General features: G+C 34.9%; 1 protein-coding gene across 3 annotated transcripts in view; it reads left to right on the forward strand.

Moving 5' to 3' along the window:
* The window catches only part of LOC142338343 (enolase 4-like), a 165,007-nt gene that overhangs the window by 139,206 nt on the left and 1,376 nt on the right, over window positions 1-24,425 (forward strand). For all 3 annotated transcript variants that reach the window (XM_075388055.1, XM_075388063.1, XM_075388071.1), the window contains one exon: window positions 24,088-24,242. In XM_075388055.1, coding sequence (XP_075244170.1) covers window positions 24,088-24,242 — 155 coding nt within the window. The remainder of the gene's footprint in view (window positions 1-24,087; window positions 24,243-24,425) is intronic.

Consider the following 24,425-nt stretch of genomic DNA (forward strand, 5'->3'; position numbering starts at 1 on the left):
AATGTACGATGTACACTATTTGACAAAAAGTTCGAAAAAAATCAATTCCGTAAGAAACTTCTTTATCCCTATTTTATGGGTACTGCACATTGAAAACCAGCATGCAAACGAATATTCATCTGTATCGAAACGGTTTATTGGAGCAAATTTAGAAATCTCAAAATCGCAAAAATCAAACTTTGAAAAGGTGAAAGTAAAAGGAGAAATATGTTTTCTTTTCTGAATTTATCTTAGTTCATAAAATTAACCAGTTCAGTAATTTAAAACAGCGCAGATGTAGCAGAACGGTTTTCATGGAATGAACGAACAACAAATCAACAAAATTTGTTGTAGAAAAGTAAAGATGGAAAAAGGTTTTTCTTTCCTAATCATTATATTGTCAGAAAAGATCGTTCAAACTAATCTTGTCTAGTATAATGCAATACAAGAAATTTTAAGGGCTTGAGAGTTCAAGGATTGCTAGGTTCAAAAACTTGCGAAGTCCGCTATCTACAAAATGTTCATCATTGACTGTAACTGTCAATCGAAATACCAATTTTATTGATCGGGAAAACTGTACACGGGAAAACTGTACACGGGAAAACATTTTCCAATTTTTTTTACTTCACCAAAATATTAAAATTTTAAATTGCTTCATTAAATCATATTTCAAAGGGCCAAAACTTTAATTATACTTTGAAGAACTGCCTTTTAGGCCAAAAGAAACGTTTCGTCTCATTTTAGACAAAAATAGAGGCAGAGTGCAAAAACTGTCAGATACCTTAAAAAGTTAGAAAAATTACTTTTTGTTGGCTACAATTTCGGGTTTTAAAAATGTTCGAGAACAAAGTGTTTAATGAAAAAAAAAAAGCTGGTAACCGATCTACGAGATCGTTTAGAAATTTACTCGGGCCATTATGCTCATTGAAAATCAGATTTTACAAAATTTTTTGAAAAACTTCAGGAAAATTGATATCAAAATGTAGTGTTAAGATTACTTACCGAAACAATTTCCTCGAAAACCACACCTCATTTTATAACGAAGACAAAGAAACTAACCGAACGCTGGCGAGCCTTGTGTAAAAACCAATGGCCAAAAACATGTTTTTTTAATGTTTTTTTGGTGCCGAGATTTGTGTGTGTGTGTGGTTCTTGCTGTGTGTGTTTATACACACACGCAACACGTCTATATGGTCGAATTTTTCAAATTGTACTACATTAATCTTTCTAGATTGTGTACAAAAACTTTCGTTTTTGTCTGCAGAAGAAAGACGGCTTATGATTTTGATGAAACATTAAAAGCTTTTTTCTGTAATTCATACAATTTGCCTTGGGATATTCCCAACTTCCTCTCTGACAGAATGGAAAGTTGTTTTCAAAACCTTGAGGGGTTTTTTGGAACATTCTGAAGCTCTAATTACGTTTTTTGAAGTCCCTCATGGAATTAATTACTCCCGTTCGCTAAAGCAGGCTGTAATAGAATCGAGAGCAATAGAACTGCATGTTGGCCGATTGAGAGCAATTTATTTTAAACTTAGACTTAAGCGCAGATGGTACGCCATAGAAATCATCAGTGTAGATCCATATAGTTCATCGTTTCCTACATCGTTTCCAATAAATTAGATATTATTATTGCACACTCGAACTATCGGACTTGATTAATGAACTGTTTGCTCGTACTGTTTCAATCCTAGAAAATACGGTTAAGTTAATTAATTTGCCAACAGTGAGGCTTAATTGCTCAATAATGAGTTCGAGCACTCGCCGTCGTTTGCGATCAAATGCTCCGGCATTAATCGATTGTTCGTCAATATTATTGGTTAGAGATTAGCCCACTATATTGAAATTGCTTTTATACATCGGGTAAAATATAGATTCGGGCTAGCAATGTGGGTATGGGCAATTGTGATATCATGAGCTTTTTTGACTGCTTTGCTTGGATCGAAATCTTGGACCAATGATTGTATGTTGTGACTGCTTTTAAGGTTTCAGTAAATATAACTCAATTCTAAATAATTTTGTAACGTCTCCACAGAGTTTGTTAAACTATGATCTCGAGTGCAGTATAAACGCTGCCTTCAATCGACTAAATCACTGGGAAGCCCCTTATGTTGGACCTATTTGGCTATCTCCTTATTAGCGTGGGAGTAGGTGTGAATCTGTGTGACCGTGTCTAGAGTCGCCTTGTTAATCTCCGATTTGGACTACTAAGCAAGAGTAGTGTCCTAATTCAAACCAGATTTGCCGCTGTTGCTTTGAACAGAGAGATTGTTATCTCCTAGAAAACAAGCCTGCCTTCATTGCCACCACCAGGCAGACTTCCTTCCTGACCATTTCACAAAATTAAATTGATAATGTCTCCTCTCCTTCTATCACAGAACATAAGTTTGTTGTTATTGTCTTCTCACCTTGTCCACATGCTTCCGAGTTGTTAACTCTGCCAATTAGCCGACTGGGTTCTTAAAACAATAGCCGAATGGCTATAAGTTAAAACAAAAATTGATTTTTGGATTTAATTTTTGATTAAATGTCACATTTTGAAAATAGAAAACTTGGATCCAATTGCGGTAAATGCAATTTATTGGTATCTAATATCCAAACTCCAATTTCTTAAAAAGGTAGCTTTTGATTGCAGTAAAAAGGAAAAATTGCTCCTGGATTCTGATTGGTTTAGATTAACTAATGTTTGAGCAGAGTTGTATTGTCTAGACAGCACTGTTCTAGACAATACTGGAGGTCTAAGGTTGAAGAGGAGAGGGCTTAGAAGTCTATAATAGACAGTCCTTCATGCCACCCTGAGGTGAAACAAAAACAAACAAATTAGAGCATGAGAGTTTAATCCAATCTGCGGCAGTGTTGTCTATTTATAAACCGCAAGTTATCACAACCATTATCAGGTGTTGTGTCACTGATTAAAAATCGTGTGACCCGATTGAAGTCCTGAGCAATTAGATTCCAAGAATTAAGTGAGCGTTTCATGCTAACAATAGAGAGGCTGATCTACTTTTGGGAATTGGAGCACGTTCGAAAATGGTAGGCGCTTTGATAGCTGTTTGCCGTTCCCCCGATATAATCGAGGAACAAATTTGTAATCGCTTTCCTGTTCAAATTGCTAATTGTTGTTTGAGATTGTTCAACTTACCATGTAAAGGGCCCTTCTAACTCGTTTAAAGGATTGTGTATATTTGTGCGTGATTTATCACTGACATAAAACTATGTCAATTTACTGTTGCGATCCATTTCAAACAACTTTATCCCCATTAGCTTTTATGACTCGTGGTTCTTTGCTGTAGCTTACCAAAGGCCTTCCCTCCGGCTTATTCGGGTCATTAAATTGGGCCTCGCCCTTTTAGAACGTCCGCATCTCCGCAAAACTCTGCGATTTGCGGAGGATTTTGTGGCAGCGATGAAACAACATCTCTCGGCGACCTTGTTGTATATTTTGGCCCAATAAATTAACCCTGTATCACCTCAGCTAGCCAAGTAGTCCATAAAATTTTATAGCTGAAGTCAATGAAATATAGTAATTATTATTCGGTGAACAATTTGAACACGTGCTCATGGCGATCGAAAACACCTCCGTAAATTACAGTTGAGCATGACAAATGAAAATAATTTAAAAGAAATATTGTCAGAAATGGTTTATTGCTGGGAGAGGCAGCCACATTGAGGCCTGAAGTGCTTGTTTGAAACCGTTAATCTTGTAACCTTTCGAGATATGTCAAGAAATGTAGCATACTTACAAGGTCACTGCCTGCATGTGTTGTACTGACATTGGTTTTCAAAATACTCTTGTGCAAAACATATAAATGTGAGACCAATTCAAACTCTAACTCCGTTCATAAAAATTACATCTCAACAATTATTCATTGACATTGCGGAGGCATAATGTTTAGTTTTTATTCTTCGGTATTTTTATGATATATTGTTTGTCTTTAAAGTTTTGCTATCATCCAGGTATTAGCTATACTACCCTCTCAATGACGTTGATATAAGAAGACATCTCAAATTTGAATTACAAAATTATCTTCCAAATAACAGTATTTGACATGGTAATGCTATTTATAATCTCGCGCACGTGACCATTGCATGATTAAAACCACTATTCACATTATTTCAAATAAAACTTTATGTGGGTTTGTAGAGGTCGTTGCTTTTGAAGCATTGACAAATTAATGATATCGTATAAAAGAAACAGCAAATTTTTCATCAAGGCACTTGAAAGTAAGCCGACACTCGTGCTTCCTGAGTACGCGATCGAATTATTCCTTTTTAGGAGGATCAATTTCCTCTTTTGATGAAATGCGCGAATCAATTTGAGATGGAAGTTAATGAGAGGTTGACTGACGTCAAAGTAGTTCACTAGTTAGATCAAATTGTTGTCAAGGAAATTTCTACCCTACTTCAGAGTTTTAATGAGTATATTAAAGCTGAGCTCTTGAGTAGTTAATGTCAAACTTGAGGGAAATTGTATTTACAAGGTCTTTCGATATTGACAACACTTCGACATCAAAACAGGAATGTTTTATTATCTTCAGCATAATTTCATATTAATCTTGAGTTTTTAAAGGTGTATTATTGGACCTTAATGCTGGTGTTAATTACTACGCGTCTGGAAGTTTTGACGTGATGCTTCTGAAATGTAATATAACTTCGAAAGTAAAAGTATGATTTAAAACATTATTAGTAAAGAGTTGCCTCAAATCAAGCGGACATCTCGTGCTCAAAAATGTCTTACATTCACCTTGCTTTTTTGGAGTAGAGTTCCATAGCAAATTAGTTTCCCATTTTTAGGCTCGTTTACTCTGCTTGCTTTTTGTCTACCTTGCTTTTGCAATTGTGACGCAAACTGATACCATTTTTAGTGAATTGTTTTTTATTCAGATAACATTTCGTCTATCGTTCAATAGCCAACAACGCTATGTACAGCTATGCAATGATTGTTTCAATTATTTGGTTTCTTTTACATTCTTTTCCTGTTCATTTTGTGTCTGATTACCTGGTTATTTTCCCGAAACAAAACAGCATAGCCCAGCAAGAAGGTCTTCCTCTCTAATATTAGTTTTGTTAAGTTGCACCAGTGGTTTCTGAGCAGTGGTTTCGGATTTTTGGCCAGATTACACAACATGTAGTCTCAATTTATTAGCATTAACAACTGGCTCGATCTTGTAAAAGTTTTTTAAAAATCTTGTTTGTGATAGAGTGCACTCAATGGGTGCTGCAAGTTAACTATTTTGGAAACTTTAACTATAGTGGAAACGTTAACTATAGTGGAAACGTTAAAATTTTTCAGAAACAATATCTATATTGCATTGTAATGTAGCAAAAATGTTGTGAAAGAAGGTAAGATGATCGAAGAGGAATAAATTTTAGGGCAGAAACTGTAATTCTGATTTTTTTTATTAATAGCCACACAGCGATAGCTGGGGCTATTATTGGCCTTCTCTTGGTTTTTTTACAATTCAAAGAATTTGAATTGTATTGGGGCGCTGTCTTTTTACGACTCGAAGAGGAGTATTGGAGAAGTCCTTTTTTTAAATCAATTTTATTGGAGTGATTTTTGAAGCGGGAAATGAAACGCGTGAAAAAATTTGGAGTGATTTTGGGGCTGAACAATAGTGAAGAGTGGAGCAAAAAGAGAGTGGTTTTTGTTCATACCGCTATTTTTGAGAGAGCGAAAAATTAATGTGTGAAAAAATTTTCTCTAAGCGAGCGAATTTTTTTATTCACGTGCGGCATTTGAAAGCAGTTTTTTGCAACTTTTGATGATTATGAGATTTAGTTATGATATTGTATTAGTTATGGGCTTGTTTCGATAGGAATTGAAGGTTTCAAGTAGTTAATTTGAGTTTAATGCTAATTGGGAGGTTTTTGATTAGTTTTGCTGATTTTCAGACGAAATTTAATGATTTTTTGCCTGCTTTTTTGTTTTAATGCTTTATGGGATTTGAATAAAAGCTTGTTACTTAAGGAATGTTCAAGTACCAATTGATTAAACTTTTCTTGGTATAAATTAATTTTTTTCTAGATAAATTGACAGAAAAATTGAGAAATTTTAAACCATTTTTCTTAATTTTTTTGAATTTTTTTCTTTTTTTCAAATCTTAGACAAGTTTTTTAGCCTTTAATGACTTGCTCATTGTTTTGGGAGATTTCTATTGCTCTTGTTGCAAACTAACTTTACTCGGCTTTATGTTTCCTTGTACTGTTAAAAATAACTCTTTAAGTTTTTCTAGTTTTGTTCAATTTGTTTTTGAATGCCGTTTCTATTCTTCCTTAAATTTTTTATGACATTTGTGGGAGTTCAATATTCACAATAGTTGTTCTAGTTGTTAAGTCATAAGTATGGGCAATTTTCTCCTTCGAGTCGTTTCCGGAATTCTTCCGGCTATGTTTTTTTAAGATCTGTTCACACATTTTCATCATTTTTGAAGTCAAATTGGAATGGTGATTTTGGTCACGCCGAAACAGGAAGTGGAGCGAGAAAGTGAGTGGTTTTGCGGCGTGAAAGTTTTTCGCTCCAAATTTAAAGCAGAGTGAGAAAACGATGTTTGAACAAAAATTCGCTTTCTCGCTAGTGGTTTTTTTGTTCCTATGTGGCAATTTCACTTTGATTTTTACTGTTTTTTCAATCTTTTGGATCAGATTTTTTTAATGGTTTTTCCAATCCATTTATAGTCCATTCTAGGTCTAATTTTCTGTTTAGTCAATGAAAATTTCGTCAGGACTTGTCCTGCTATGTTTTTTTATTTCGTCGTCATGATTTTTGTTACGACCATATGACGTCCCAGCCACTTTTTGTTCATTCGTTCATGCATTTTCAACTGAATTGCATGTGTGACGCCACTTTTCGCTTTTAGTGGAGCGAGTTTTTTTGTTCATGCGCGTGATTAAATTTTTGGTCACACTTGACTTACCTCACTCTCAAAAATGACTTCCTTACTTTGAAATTGACTTTTATTTACTTTAATTCAAAGAGATAATGTCAGATAGGTGTGTGTCACTTTAAATGAAAGTTATTTGAGATCAGCTAGCGGCAGCAATAACTTATACAGATTTTTAATCAAAATATAACAGATCAGCCTTCAATGAAAAGACGAATTTTTTTGGTCGGTCTTTTTTACTGTTTTTTTTTAGACTGCCAATCTACAAATCTATTGTGGCTATTTTCTGGTAATCTGCCAGCTATGTTCTCCATAACGTCTCGGGGAAAGATTTTAAAAATTTAACTGGCGTTTAATTTTCCTAATCGGAAATCATTCTTTTGTATACTTTGGCAGCTAAATTGTCGAATTTAACGTCGACAGTTGCCGCGAGACGCGAGAAATAAGCTATTTTAAAAACTGTCCAATACAACATCTTTGTTGCGGACCTTTGAATGTTACCTTTGAATTTTTTTCCGACCCACTGCAGTGGGGGGAGCTGGAGGAACTATATACTCAAATGTGTTTTTTTGTTCAGTCAATTTTGGCCGATCGATAGAGCTGAACAAGAGTTGTGATTGGTATCATTAGAAAGCTCGTACAGCAGAAAGCTCGAGGAACAGACATCAAACTGCTAACAGACGTTTGGTCAGCTCTACTGAAGTGTCTTGTGTTGCAGAATAAAAATTTTGCCGGTGTTCTGCTATTTTAAAACAATCATTATGCAAAATGAATCTTTTAATTTTGATATATTGACATTTTGTTGTCAAAGTATCTATTTTAGTTAACAATGGAATAATCAGCTGTTGTAATTGACCGAATCGCGTTATTCAGGCCATTTTTGGTCTCTTCGTGAATCCCGACCATCAAGAGTAATTATGATTCCATTGAGGCAATGTCTTTTTTGAAAAGTATTTGAGCAATTTTTTTGCCTTTTTTCTGTTTATTACGGACAAAAGTGGAATCCAAATTCAACTACTGTGCACTCACGTTATGTTTTAAAATGAGGCCCCATAATCATATATTGTTTTCAGAGATAACTTTCATGGTTTCTATGCCTTCAACAATGTGTTTTCCTAAACTCGATAGAAATTCTTCTAGTTTGCCCGCATTTGTTGTCCATTTTGCAGTCGCATGGGTGAGTATCAATGAATAAGAATCTTTTTAGCTGCTCTAAATGGTAGCTTGAATCCGTATAATGCTTTCAATTGACATCTGATGGCTCTTTTGTGTTTGAATATATTTGTTCTAAGAAAATCGGTTTACTTTTGAAATATTCTACTTATTTTAAATTTTCATCCTGTTCCTTAGTCTCGGTAAACAGAAATCACATCTTCCTTCTAGTAAGTGAAAGTAATGTCTTTCTAGAGGTTTCTTTTAATTTTTGCTTCATTGCTTCGATACCACGGGTTCTAAAAAAATTTTTTACTTTCAGAAGTTTGCCAATTTTAGAGGTTGCTTTTGTTGCCTTGTGAGATTATCATTCTGATAACAGATCACATAACGTTTGAAGGAATACGCTTGTTATCAAATAGAATTTTTTAGTGGTTTTCGTATGATTTTAACGGGTTCGAGATCGTTTTCTTGCAAAAATTTAATTGAGTTTTTGTTTTGCCTATACTTAATTTTTTTGTATGCTATCGCACATTCTGATAATGACAGGTTTCAGTGACTTATTCCGGAGACACAAACAATCAGATTTTTTTTCAGTTGGTTGCTAATGGTTTTCATAATTGTGAAAATTTTTGTTTTGAAAAATTTGATCGACTTTTTGAACTCTGCCCTTTTCTGTTTTTCTTTTCGACAACTTGAATCTTAGTCTTCTTAGTGAAATCTCTCATCCACTTTTGGAAGATAGAAAAATATTTTTGGTGTTGTTCATGTTGCAGCTACTGGTTTTACGGCTAGGAAAATAGGTGGTTTCAGAATTTTTATAAAATAATTTGGATACTGGTCATTTTTGTTTTCATTTTTGCTGTCTGTGTCACATATCCCCTTGAAACGAGGAGGGATCAGTTCAATTGATAGCTTATGGTTTTAAAGGCTTCTAGAATGTGTTTCGGAAAAATATTTGGAATTTTGAGTTCTGTCTGTACTCGTTTTTTTTGTTGAAAGGTTTATTCTCCATTATTTTGAGGTACAATTGACCTTCAATAAAAATTGTATTTTTTTTCTGATTTCCTTTAGGTGAAAGTTTACGTTTTTTAATAAAAAATGTCGTTCAAACAAAAAATTTTGTTCAAAAGATAAGTTTTTGAGTTTCGGCGATTTTTTAAAATCTCTTTTCTGACAATTTGCAACATAATCTCAAATATAAACACAGCTTAACTCTTTTTCCAGAGATAAAATTTTGTGTTTTTACTAGTTTTTCAACTACGTTATTTTGATTTTTAAGATTTGATTAATTAGTAATATTTTTTATATTTGATCAATTTTCTGTTTCTTTTATTTGGTTTGTGTGTCAAACTACAACATTATTGACGGTTTCAATTAGTTTTGATGGTGAGAGAAATGGCTAGAATGGATAGCACATCTTTTCAATGACTTCGACAGCACTTTCTCCCAAATTTTAATTGATTACTTGACTTTTAGATGTATCTGTTACTTTCTATTGTAGTCCTATGACAAATTCTTGACAATGAGAGATCTCAATGGCTCCGCGTATGCACTATAAATAAAAAAAAACCTTTCCAGTCTTTTCAGCTTAGAGCTAATATTTTTTAACTGGGAAATCATTTGCAAAGATATATACGTGTTTTCAATTTTGCTCTTTTCTTTCGCTGTCTACTTGTAACCTAGTCCCAGTAAATACCGCTCTCGTGCTTTCAAGAGAAATACAAGTTTTTATTGCTGATGAAATGTTAATTGAGGTTTTAGTTGATACTGTTTTTACTATGTTATTATCTGTTGCCATTTCGACTTCTTTATTAGGGGTTAGTAAAAAATTGATATTGATTTTTGGTCGCTATTAGCATTGAATTTTGTTCATTGATTTTGTTGTTTCTCTTTTTTCCTAATCGCATGAATGACAGGTATGATTATTCTTCACGATTATGCTCCCAATGGCTCCAATAGAGTTGCATAAGGCTCAATCCTGTAAATATTTGTAGTTGACAGCTGATGGTTGACTTTGCCTCATTTTGTATTGTTCTTTTTGGCATGTTACAAAGTCTTGTTAAAGAATTGTCACATCCCCTTTGAGGTGAAGTACAAGTGGATTTTTTAGTTTATATTTTAACTGATGTATTTTGATTTGCTAGTATTTAAAAAAATATATTTTGGGTTAGACGCAAATTTGTTTTGTTGCTTTTTTTGCTTGTCTTGTCTCATAATTTAATCAACACCGGGCATCATCGGCACTCAAATGCGGCATTAATTAATCCATTCATCAGTGTGCACTTAAGACAAATTTGTCATTAACCAATTTTGTTCGAAGAGTGCATTTTTGAAAGTTTTGTTTCTCCTCCTCCTTTGGTAGACAATTAAGACAAAAATATGAGCATTGTAGGAACATTGTGTGAACTCACATTACCGAGTCTCCTTGTTTACAAAGATATGATTGACGGAAATTGTCTGTAAAGGCGCAAGAAAGCACGCGGTCGAGGAAGTGATCCTTTTCAACCTTTTATATAGGTGAAAGAAAACTGCCCCGTGAACCAGATTGACTGGATTCGTGTAGTAAAGAAATTTAATTTTTTTTTTTGGATTGTAAGGTTTATGAATTCTTTTGATAGTTTCCACTGTTGTATCATGTTTTTTTTGCTGAATAATTGTGAATTTCAAAACAGGCTTTATATTTTCCTCTTTTCGGCTGCCTGAACCGATTGAGCATTGGTAAAGTTTGTAGCAATTATTTACTATAATTATGTCAAAAACTTTTTAAAGTAGGGGCATTGAGTTGTTTTGGGGTACTCTTAGAGCTTCACTGATCTCTAACACTAAGTTTCTTCAAAACTGACGAGGCCAATTACCGCAATGCTCCCTTCCCTTTTTAAAAAATCTTTTTTCCGATAGCTTCTGAAAAAACTTCTTCTAACGTAACCCTAAGACCTTTGACAGCAGAAAAAAAAACAATTTTATCAAGTGAACAACTAATTTTACCAAGAAACGTAAAACGAGTTCCAAAAATCAACATTATCCTGAGCTCAAATTAAATCTTAAACTCTAATGTCGAGTGGACTCTATTGAGTTTCGATTAGATTTTAAATTCTTATTTCGGACATATAAGTCAACGCAGGAAGGTTTTTTTTTAAATGACCTCTGCACTCATTTATAAATCTAAATTGTGATGCAAAATCATATCGAACTCATTTAGAAGTTACCTAAGCTATTTAGTCACGAAGTAAATCACTCGAGAAGTAAGTCATGTTTCCCCTTGGAACTTGTCAAAACATTGCTTGAGCAAAATGGTTCATATAAAAAACATGCGGATATAAAAAACGTAAAAGATCCAGAATAAACCCCAACAGAGTTTCTTTTGAATAAATTATGTTTTACCAGATAAAACCTCACAGTAAATTTCAAAAAGAAACACTAGGCAGAAGCACATAAGATTGAGTATGAGACATCTAAGAAATCTTCTAAACAAGATTTATATAAGAGTCGACAAACCAATTTTGAAAGTCAAAATCTGTTACTTTCTTTAACGAAAGATTCAAAGTAACTAATACCATTACTAATAACTATAAAAGAAAGACTTCATTTAGATTTGTTAGGCCACACTTAAACTTCAACGACAGTTCATTATTGGGACCTAAAAACAGTAGAGAATAAGAACTAAAATTGAACAAAATTTTAGTGAAAACAGGCAGCATGAAAGTCGACGAAAGCAATGATCGTCCCCGGAACACTTCAGACAACAGCATTTATGCACTATAAATACAAAAATGTAGCCTTTGTTTTTTCATTTGTCCGTTTTTTGTATTTCAAACTGATAGGTTCTTAAAAAAAGACTGACTTGTATACAAAAAGGGGTTAATACCAGCGAGATCAATTTTTTTCACTAGAATGCAGTAGAACAGATGGAACTGAAGCAAATTGATGGTCAGAAACCAACATCTATCCCGTTTGTAGACTAAGGATCAAACAGTAAAGTCTCTCGTAATAACTTAAATTATTATTCAGCTAACTTGATCCCTAATTAGTTTCGATTTGACTCTGAGCCCTTAATTGAACGGACAAAATCTGGTTTCACTTATAAATCTAAATTGAGAAGCAAATTCAAATAGATGTTGATAATTTAAATAAGCTAGATGATCACAAACTAAGCCTTTAGTGAGGTTTCAGGTTTGCTATTGCATTGTACCAAAAATTTGCTTTAGCTAATTATATAACAAATTTTTAAGCCCACAATAGCGAAAACGTTCGTGTACTGTGCAGCTAGAATCGTTTAATAATGAGTTTATTATACAATTAGACAAACAATATTGAGGGGAAAGTTTTCCCAACCTGGTATTTAAAAACCAATCGCTGTCAAATGGACAGATTCAGAAGGTTTAGTTAAGTTCCTTAGACAGACAATTGGTCTTGTAAGCAATCAGAGCAGTTGATAAGTCCCATTGTAACCAACCAAATTAAACAAAAAACAAGTGATTGAGAACCCAAATATAGACAAAAAGCTCAAAAGTTTTTCGAATTTAAGTTGCGTCAGTTTTGTATCTATGATTAATTATCCAATGAGAGGAAAATAAGTTTTCAGATGTTTCTCCTTATCGGCTTGTGAAGACTTTAATAGATGAGAATCAAGGGCAAGACAACAACAAAAACGATCCAAATAAAAACCACTGTTGTCATTCGAACGTTAACGAGACTTCTTCAATTTGGGTTTTAGAAACGATACAATATAAAACAGAAAATGAAATAATTTTAAAAAGTTTGAACGAAAACACTAAATGTTTTGCTGAATCAAATAGCTTGGAAGTATTCAATACCTTAAACTGCACGAACTATATTTGTAGACAATATTTAATAACGTTTGTTTAGGCCACGGGATCACTTCAGTAAGTATTGTCAGTTTTGGGACCCAATAACAATACAACTAAGGAACAAAAAACATAAAAAAACTTTTTGTGTCAAAGTCAACAAAGTTGACCACAGACGGCTTCAGACAACAACATTTTTTCATCATTGGAACAAATGCTTAGCATTAAGTATACTTCACCGGAAATTCATAAGAGAAACACCAAAACAGAAGCCCAATGCCCGCAACAAATGAACAAATTGGATCTAGAAAATCTACATCCAAATGCAAACTTAATTTGTTCTAGAAAACCACGAGGAGACCGAAAATAGCCTCGACACTTCGGGGTTAATAAACCCTTGTGTATTGAAATTGGTAACCTAATTGGACTAAAATTAACAAATGTTTTCAAAAATTTCAATAATGTGGATAAAAAGAGTGTGAAATGTCGACTCTCAAACTTTAAACTTCCGTAACTCCTCGAAAAAGACGAAATTTTGAAAAATATTTTTTATTTCACACTCTACGCTGGACGGGCTTTCTAGTGGGGTCTGAACAAAAATGGCGCTCAGAAGAATTGTTCTTTTAGCGACAAACTTTCCCAATTTTGTTTTTGTTGTTGATTAATTCCTCAAAAAATAGTGAATTGTGATTTCTCCATTGGAAAGGGAACCAGCTGGGTGTACAATTTCTATAAAAAGTCATCTAGTTGGATAACTTTTTTTCAAAGAGCACAGAATTAGCTTTCCTTGGGTTTCCCTTGCTATTCCCTTGCTATAGACATGGACAAATTTGATGACAATAGTACAGTTTGATTGTGTGTTTTCTTTTAAGATGAAAGAATGTTTTCAGCGAATTGATGCAATTGATCATTGCTTGTACCATGAGTGGTTTTTACATTTTGTTACTAGTTCAGCTTATTTGAATTTGTGAATTAGTCGTTGCTATATTTTCGGCGTTAGTGACCGCAGACTGCGAATTAGGTTGACTTTATTCTCGCATTATTGTTTAGGTTGATCTTCATCTGTAAAGTTCTCTTTTACGTTATAGTTGAATTTGGCATGATATGTTAGTTTGAGTTGAAACTGGGTTTGACTGATAACCGCATTCAATGTGTGGGATGTTTGTCCGCTTAGCTGTCACACTAGATCTCTCTCTATCTAGGCACCTCTTTCTGTTTGCTTCGATGTGGATTGGTGTATATTAGCAACAACGTAATTGCAGGAAGTAGGTTATGAGATATTGTGGAGTAGTAAAATGTGGTTTCCCTGGTTTTATATTCCCTCTATTTCAACATTCACTCCCCCTTTCTTCTCTGCATTTGTCCTTCCCCCTGTTCTCTTTGTGATTTCTAATGGTTGTTTCTTTAATCTTATTTGTAGCATTAGTAGTTGCAGAAATACTAGGTGCTTGATTACTCATCCGCTTAGCCAATCACAGCGGCGCTTTAGTCAGCAAATAAGAACAGTTTTGATGTTGATGATGATGATGAAAAGGTGCGCATGTGTGTTTGTGTGTCTATGAAGGGAGAGACCTGGTTGGAGGAACGTAGCGGTGTTGCTTTTGCGGTTACTGAGTAAACAAATTGTTTTCTATACTAGCTTTGTAATAAGTTGTGGTGTCTAGATTGAGTGAATTTGAGTTTGTGTTATGTTGATGATAAAGCGCATAAACATTCCCCTTTCCTATATTCTCTCACGCTCTCTAGCTATAATACTCATACACGCACACACCTTTCCCTTTCCTTGTTGGGAAATCAGCAGCAGTTGCAGTTTCCGCGAATTAATCATATCCCGCTCTTACTCGCGCGCTGTGCTTTCCTTTTTAGTCCCTCGCTTTCCCCCTGCACTCTTGCCGCAGCTATATAGATTCCTTCCAAATTGTGGCAATAGTAGTAGTATAGTATAGTATAGTATAGTACTAAGAGTGCCTGGAAACTGAAATTGCCTTCCTGTGTGTGTTTTGCGTGCTTCAAATGGAAGTGAATTTTTTATGATGTGTGATTTATGATGAAGTAATTCTTCACTCAGATTAGATTGGATCTTTCTGAAGGTGAAATGCTACATTTTAATTTCTGCCTTGTTTTTAGTTCAACTCAAAGCTACTTTAAACTGCAGTAGAATTGCTAGTAGTAGCGGTAAAACTGCTCGTAATGTCGAAACCTGTTAGACCTTTTTAAAGACCGAAAATGACCTTGAAACCAAATCAGGTCATAAACGAACTCTGATGTTGAATAAGTTGATAAACATTTATAATTTAACGGAGCTCTATGTTGCTGGCTTTGCTGAAAGTGTCGTGGTTGTGTAAATGGGTTTTGCTTTCTTCACCAATGTCTGCTAATAGGAGTTGACTAATATTGTGCGCAATGTAGATTAAGTGCTTTCTTCATCCACCTGATAGTCCCACCTTAAAGGGTCCCCTTTCACCCTCCCCTTTCTCATCCTAGAAAGAACAGTCCCATCCCGTCGTTCTTATTTCAAATCCTCTCCGTCTGAGTGCTGGCGAAACGACCTCTGTCATAATAAACAGAGTTAAAAAAGATGCAAGCGGACTGTTGTCTGTATTTGTGATAGTATCAATGGCCAGAGGGCAGTGTGACAGTGTAGAAGAGATCGTGATTAAAAAAGATGGGGATGAATAGCGCAAGTGTAAGGCACCGCTTCGATTCACATGACAGAATTCCCACTTGTGTCTCTTTGTTATCCATCCAATCCCCCCCCCCCCCCCCACCCCCTCTCAGCTTTTCCCACTATTTTCAACGGAATTTGGGGAGGGGGTTGGTGAGAACCTGGATTTACAACCTTCCGTTGTGTGTAACCGCGCGCGCATTTTCCCCCGTTATGCGCAAGAAGTTAGCTCTTTTTTCCTATTATTTTTGTGATAAATTTAGAGTATTAGTCTGAGTAGCTGTGGAAGTGATGCGATATTTTATTCTCGTAGTGTAAATATAGGTCCCAATGAGATGTATTCTGCTTATGAGGTGACTGTACTGTTAAAAGGTGATATATTTAAACTTCTAGATTGTTTGTAGTAAATGTCTGAGTGATTGCAATGTATGTGTGCGATCTATATGCGAGAGGAGATATCAGTTATAATAGTATTTCCTCTGCAGAAGGCTGCTGTATTTAAGCCCCCTTCCGATAAGCCGAGAATGTCCCGAATAAAATTGGGACAAAAACTGTCTGCATTTTCTGTCTGACTCTGCAAATGACATCATCATATGATTAACAGACTAAGTAAATTGTGGAAAAATTCAACGCTAGCATTGGAAAATTGTAAAGGCGGGACTTGGGTACGAAACATCTCCACTTAATTGTACTATGACTGTATTTCTTATAGTAATAAAAATATCCGACCTTGAAGAGCGGGTGCTGTCTGTCTTATGACTATGCTCTATTTAAAACCAATCTCACTCGGGCTAAATAAACCCCCCAGAGTGACTGACTGACTGTTTGTCTGGGACCCTGGTGTTGTGTTTAGTTGTAAATTTAGCCCGCTTTTCCTTCTTTTTAAACCCGATTTCCCCGCCTTTATGATGTAATTCTTCCCCTTGTATCTATTGTGGTATATTATTCACCTTGCGTTTTTCATTTTCTACAGATCTATGGGCACTCAATTTTTTCCCAGCAACCTCCCCGCCTCACCCCACCCTTTCCCTGTTATTTCCCTGTTTGGTTAACCGGCCTTCGATCTTTGAAGTGTGGCGCGGCGTGATGGAATTAAGTTATCACTCTCACTACTAATAACAATATCTCTACAACCAAGATACCGCCTACTCCCACCCCGACTGGTTCTTGGAGGGTTCTCTCTGATTGAAGTTGGTCGGGGAGGTCTAACATATTTAAATTGCGGGTATATTTGGTACTTAGGTGGGCGGAATTGAATGAAGATGCTTGACTGAATGCTAATGGACTTAATGTGACATCTATGAGCGGCGAAATGAACAAACATTTGTGACCGGCCTGGAGTATAAAAAAATTGCGCACTTAGTTCCAAAAACTCAACCGTTATGGGATTGAACATCAGTTTGTGAAATTTCTATTAAAGGAAGTTGAACTATTCAGAGGGTACAATCGGCCGATATTCAAATGCAATTAGCATACCAACAAGCATATGGCGTGAAGAGCAAACAAAAAATTTCTTTGAACGATGGCGGGAAAGTTTTAGAGCATTTGAGGAGCTGTTCTTTTTTCGAAGAGTAAGTATTCGTAGAAAACAAATGTGTGAACCTTTGTAACCACCAGATTTTACTTAAATCCCGAAATAATTTGCCTGGTTTGTATTTTTTTAAAGTTGAATGAAAATTGGGATCTTTTCCGTTTGCCCCCCCCCCCCCCCCCCTCCCAGTACGTTATGCTCCCCCCAGTTACAGAGCACGTGCCATTACATCATTATGAAAAAATATGGCACGTGCGTCTTAGGGGTGCAAATAATATGCACCGACTAAGATGGGGGGCACAAACGATCCAAAAATTGCTGTAATTGTTAAATCACATTTTTTCTCTAAAAAATCGAAATGATTTTTATTGAAAAGAGCTGCCACTAACAGTCGGTTTATCATTTTTTCTGAAATAGTTCAAAATCAACAATCGACGTGAACTTCCCCGATCACTTAAAAAACACTTGTTTATAAATAGTCGGTGGAAATGAGGGAAAACTGAGCGCGCGTTTCTTTTTCTGTGTCATCTTTTAGCATAGCCTAAATCTGATCTACATTCAGCTATGGAGCCCAAGATTAGCAAAATGCTTTACTGTATTAAATATTCACCTACTATTATTGGGTCACAAATAAACACGTCAAAAGCTCTCTTTTATCCCGTGTAAATAAGGAGTTATTTCACATTTCCAACTCCATTTTATTGCTTCCTAACTAAGTTGAGGAATTGAGTAATGTTGGGAAAAGTTTGATTTTAGTCAATTGAATAAAATGCTTTGTTTTCTTTTCCCTCTTCTTTGTCCTGAGGCTACGTAATTACTTTTTATCAGTGGCTCTGCATAATAATTAGTAATTTCCGGCGTGCGCGCGCGTGTATGCCCATTGAATGGATTAGAAAAGTAGCTGAGCGTGGAAATTGATTGTCTAAGAAACCTCATAATTGCCCCCTCGTAATTCTTTTATGCCCCCATTCTGCCATTATTTTCCTACCTTTTATCCCATCTCACCCCAACTAATTCCACCACTGTTCCTACAGCAACTAGTACTCATTAACTAAGTATCAAGTATCGATTAGATAACAAACAATCTCCGTCACTATATAGATGGCTAGCTAGCACGCGCTCGCCTGTGCGTGTGTGTGTCGTGTATTATATAAAGTCGATTAAAAATTCGTCTCATTAGGAAAATTATTTCCTCAAATTGTAAGCACACATTGTGTCAAGTGACTGCTTTTGTACTATTGTAGCAGGAAAGGAAATGAATGAAAAGTTAATTTTTATGCAGCACTTTACTGCCTGTCAATAAATGTTGCGCTGATTAGAGGCAAAGTTACTCTTCTCAAAATGATTTTTGAAGAGTCAACCTCTAAGAACCAGTTTTAATAAACTTCAACTTCAAATTTTGCTATTTTGCAGCGCTCAAAAAAGCTTATGATTTCATTAGAGGTTAAATTTAAAGCACCAAGCTAAACATCTATAGGAAAAAAATAAAGAAAAATGATCGCAATTTTTTTGGAATATCAGTGAATTCAGTAATGAGTTGAGAAATTTTTTGATTGTCTTTCTTATACAAAATCGACTTCTGAAGGCTTATACTCCATCCCATTTCTCTGCACTACGCTAGAAAATTTATTTGAAAACGCTGAAAACATTTTTTAATTTGACAGTGTGTCAAAGTTAATAATCATTTAATTTCATTTTATTTAATGCCGATGGCAAAATGACTTGAAGATTAATGTTGCCCCCAAGCAGTGATTTGAAGATATTTTTCAAAAAAACGTTAATTTCCGTTTTCAAAAACTTATAGTTCAGAAAAAAATGCCCAGTTTTACTAATGCCGCGGCATAATGATATTTATTGAAGCATTTTGGCCGAGTTCCTGATTTTTCCAACGAGCAGCTCATTTTGGATATTGGACGCCTTGCTTATTTGACCCTATGACATTTTTTTAAAAAACAATTAATTCAGTTTGTTTGTTCAAATTGTCATGCACGACACATATAGCTCCAACAATATTTCAAAGAGGCGCCTAAAGGCGCGAGTGTTTAATGAACTGTAACAAAAGCAATGGGTAAACTGTTTTTTTAATCAGAAATCTCAATAATCATAAAAACAGCACAATTTTGGCAAATTTTCAAAAGCTAACAATTAAACTTTAACTACCTGCAACTTCGGTTGTTTTAATACTACTTAGAGATATATTTTTGAGTCTTTCAGGCACAAACAGATATTCTGACAAAATTACAAAGAAAAAATGGAATATTTTGCTAACCTTACCCGTTTTGTTTAAATATAATGTCTTCAAATCTAACTCTTTCTTGCTACAGACTTAAAAAATGCTGCGCAAATTTTATAGGCTGGACGAAAAAAAAATAGATAAAAATAGAAAATGTAAAAAAAACATGAAAACTTCTGACATTTTTTTTGTAAAATATTCTTGAGTTTCTGGTTATTATTGGTTTTGAACAAATTATTATTTTGCTAAAATCAAACTGGAAGATCATCTGCAAAAATATAAGATTCAATTACCAGTACATACGTCTCAAAAAGTTTATAAGCGATGTAATAGTATCACTTTTATCGTTCTGGAATGCCTAGAAAATTTCTCATTTTCGGCTGGAGAAATTAAAAGTTGGCCTGCAATATAGTTTCTTATCTTCATCTACTTTGCTCGGTAAATTTTGGCCATTGACACTGCTGAAATTTTTTTTTTAATTTTCAAAAATGCAAAAATTGACATTTTTCAAAGAGTAAGTCTTATGAATGGATTTGGGTTTTCTGTCATGAACACGCTGAGATCAACCTTCACTGTCATGTTTGGACATGAGCGAGCGCTGAAATGCTATCAGTTTAACCATAATATTTCGGAATTGCGTTTCTTTGGTCGCGAAAATGGTTTGCAAAACTTGGATTCTGTCGACGATGCTTGTGCTTAATACATAGCACAGTACCGTCGATTATTTAATCGTTTAAACGTCATTTTAAATCAAAATACGCTTATTGTTTAGAGATAGGTGTTTAAAATTTGGGCTTCGAATTTAGAACTGGCGAGTTTTTTCTTTTATATACATAGCTTTGTTAAGATTGTTTCAGTATTCAGGTTTTAACGAAAAAAAATGTGTCAACAAATGCCCTTAGATTTATTTGTTTTTTAGAGTTATGTTTTCCAATTCTCGACAAATACAACTGCCATTCAAGTACCTGAACACTTAGAACTACTTAGGACACCTCAACTGCCTGAGTGAAAAGATTATTTGTGAGCCATCATGCATTAGTTTGTCAAATTTAACGTTTTTTTGCCTCCTGAGTTTTTTATTTACTAAGAAGCAGAGAGTACTTTTTTCAATCCAAGTGGTGTTAAATAGACGCGTTGTTATCACTACGCTTTGCGGTTGCATTATATGTGCTGACCTTTCCCCAAATGAAAATCACCTAAACATTTTTTCAGAGAACTATTTTTAGCATTTGACCAAATCACGAGTTCAACGAATGAATGATTTAACTTCTTTTTAATTGCCGCCGTCAGCCTCTCAAACGGCTATTATTTAGGCGCGCTCCTTTTTTTACAATTCAAAGAGTTTGAATTGTATTGGTGCGCTGTTTTTTTAAGATTGGTGCGCTGGTTGGTTACACATTTTTCAATGACTTTGATCTTTCAAAACAGGATAAACAGTTAACGCCCAGTGGGCATTAAGTTTCATTAGAGGCCCAAATTGATTTAAGGTTAAAAATGTCATTTTTAGGAGTTTTGGTGCTCAAAATGGTGCCATTTTTCTTGTTTTTTGTGATTTTTGTTTAGTTAGTTTTAGGTTAAACTTTTTAAAAGTTGATGACGGTCTTTTGCGTGACAAAATTACTTGTTTTAACCATTTTTTGAGCTATTTATTTTGGTACTACAACCACCCAAAATGATACTAATTTTTGCATTTTTTTCCGTTTTTTAATGTTTTGCAGACTCAACGTCGAAGGAAACTCCTTTAAGGTTTGATAATAGGGCACTGCTTCGTTTCTAGTTACAATGGAATGGTTTACAACTTTTTAATGTTTCGAATTTTAGCACTTTTTTGATAAAATCTAAAATTTTTAAGTTTTCCTAAAATTTTTGTCAATTTTTGATATTTGTCCATTCTCAATTGCCAGAAAACCTATTCCACGGTCTGATAAGAAGTCACCGCATGGTTTTTAGTGTCAATGGAATTGTTTTAAAAAATTTAACATTTCGAATATTAGAAATTTTTTGATAAAATTTGCACTTTAACAAGTTTTTTTAAAAGATTTGTCAATTTTGATAGTATGTTACTAGATAGTTTCCAGTGAGAAATAAAATGATTTTCATCATTATAATAGAACGAGTTTCTATTTTTTGAAACTTTAAATTTCTAAAATTTATATGCCTATCGATCTTTGAGTCAATGAATTTTTAAGGTTTGGAATTGGGTTACTAGATAGCCTCTAGAGACACAGAAATGATTCTGAAGATATTAATATCCCAATTTCGACATTTCAGCAATTAAAAAATTATTAGAACCTTGACTTCTGGTTTTGAACAATAGACGTCAACGGGCGTTTAGTCATTTTGAAAAGTTTTCCTCCCATGGCCTCCACTTACCCCACTTACCTACCCATTAATTCGTTTTGATCTATTGTTTGATCACCAACCTACTTACCTCCCCCACCTTATCTTCCCCCTTCTCATATATACCACGCCATTAAATTATAACTTGTCTGTTTTTCTAATACTATAATTTTTTGGCATTTTATTTTTTATTGCTTTTTCTTTGGTGATTGTTTTTTAATTAGAATACTTACTTTTTATTTGATATTTCTGATTTACAGATTATAATCTTGGAGTCGTTACCGGTATTCTGCATGAAATATTTTTCATGCAAAATTCTGCTTGGCCGTTTTTGTGCTCTTGTACTAGAACCTTCTCTGACTTTTTGAGTAATATTTGACGCTTGATTTCGTCATTTTTGAATGATTGAAGTTGCTTTCATTCTGATATTTAGTTTCTTGCCCATATAAAATGGATTATAAGCGAAAGATAATCAAAGCCTTTGTAGTTTAATGCCGACTGGTATCTTGGAGTTTGTTTTTGCGCCCATAAAATATTTCTATGCTACGCCGCCTATAAATTAAATGTCCCCGCCTGTCGTTCGAGAGCAATTCTTCCGACATTTGTGGGTGTATATGTATTTCAAGTTTTTTCATTTCTGTTATCGCGACAATTGTTTCACCGAACTGATGCAGTTTTTTTAAATAACTAAATAAAAGCTTTCTCGCTTGGAAGTTAGAACTGATACATCCATTTTTGCTGCGTTTGTTTTATAGTGACAAAGGCATTTTATTTATTCTAAAAGGTCGAGTTTTTTAGTTTTTAGGAAGACATTGCTGACCACTTATATTTTTTTCTCATTTTTTAAACTGATTTTTAGGAAAGTGGTTTATGTGTACCTTTAAAAGGCTTTTAGAAAACGTTGCATATAGCTTAATGTCAGATCTCTGATACTGAGCATTTTAGTCAGTTTGCTCTTTGTGTTCAAGACAGCATATCATTTTTACATATAAATTTTTTTAAAGTAAATTTAGGTGGTTCATATCAAAATTTAAAAAACGATAAACGGATGTATTTTGCAAAAGTTATCTGTCAGGTGTAAAAAAGAGGTTTCTTCCAGAGCTATGATAAAATTGACTTTATTAATTTGGTGTCAAGGCATAATATTCACCACTGCGAGAAAATTATCAATTGCTCTTGAACGAAGTTCATAGCAATTATTGTAAACGTGTGTGTCTTTTTACGACTCGAAGAGGAGTATTGAGATTCTACAGGTTTTTGTAGCAGAACGCAACTTTGCTCTTGACTTGAATTTTGACTTCTTTCTGCTCGAGCATTTACCTCCGTTTTTGATTGTTGACTTCTGTTTTCGAACCTTGGACTTTAACAGTATCTTCGCTTGTAAAGTATAGTAATTAGGAACAGCTGGTATTGTTCAAGTTGAAGAGGCCATTTTGAGATATTTTGTTCCTATTTAAGTCACCCCTTAACCCCTAATTATCTAAACTACACCGCACAACCCCCCCACCACCTATCTACCCCCCCCCACCGCCCCAACACCCCCCCCCCCCCAACTTACCCACCACCTACCCCTACCCCCTCCCTTCACCTAGCTACCCCCACCTACCCCCCAACTACCCCAGCACTACCCACCTCCCCAACCTATCTACCCACCCACCTACCTTGGGCTATTTTTGTTTTCTCTTTTCTATTTTGATGTTCTGATTTCGGTAAGGTTAGGTTGGAGATTATAATGCACGACGATTCGAGTCGTTTCCGGTTTCTACCGGCTGTTTTTATGCAAAATTTTCGCTTGACAATTTTGACTCTTCGAGTGACTTTTACGCCCTTGACTTTTTGCGTTTCGCGTGATCTGAAGTTCTCTCTCAATCACAATTTCAAGCAGCTGAACTCAATTGGCGACAATTTAATGCTAAAAGTCAAATTAAAAGTGCGCCGAAACTGGTGCCATTTTTCACTTGAAATCTTAATAGTGGTTAACCTCTAATGTGGTTATTTGAAGCCCACTATTGAACTTTTTAGTCCCATTTAGCCCCCCTTGAACTTTTTAGTCCCATTTAGCCCCCCCCCCCCCCCCCCGACTGAAGCAGGCTGCAATTGATTAGAGCTCCCACTAGTCGTTCGAGAGCAATTCTTCAGACGTTTAGTCGGTTATGTTTGTTTTTATCATCAGGGCCGTAACTCAACGGTACGCCGATCTTCATTGGCGCATCCAAAAATGTGTAAGAAAAATTTAACTAATCTTGAATGGCATTTTTAATCGAACTAGTGAACGTAAAGATCAAGTGAAATTAATTTGGTATCATGCCATTGGGTATTTTGGCACATTGAGTTTCTCATCACTGCTTGAGATGTCACGTAAGAACCGTCCTGGTCGTTCTTAAGCATATCGAGAGCTGCTGCCTTTTGCAGAATTTCATTCATGTATGCTCCTTTTACAAAAAATATCAAAGTTATGCCCTCTTTTTAATTTGAGAGTTGATTATTTGTTTTAGGCTGTTGGAGCTGGTGCTCATTTCGTAAAACTTGGTGGTTTCTGTCGAGGAGAGAGGGCTTGTAAATACAATCGACTCATCGAGATTGGGAAATATTTGGACAACTCAGCTGCCCTCATCAGAAGTTCCGATTCAACCTACTCAATTGCCAAGAAGTAATCATTTTAAGAAGTTCTCTTATTATAAAAAGTTCTCTTATTTCTCAAAAGGTTTTCAGGTGCTTGTAACCTGTATCAGTATCTTTTAAGGAAAACGGCTAGTATTTCCCTTTTCTTTTTGAAAATGTATCATTCATCCTGGAACGGTTTTCCGAGGCTATGATGTCTATTTTCGTAGAT

The sequence above is a fragment of the Convolutriloba macropyga genome, chromosome 1 (assembly GCF_964194025.1).
Source record: "Convolutriloba macropyga chromosome 1, txConMacr16.3, whole genome shotgun sequence".
NCBI lineage: Eukaryota > Metazoa > Xenacoelomorpha > Acoela > Convolutidae > Convolutriloba > Convolutriloba macropyga.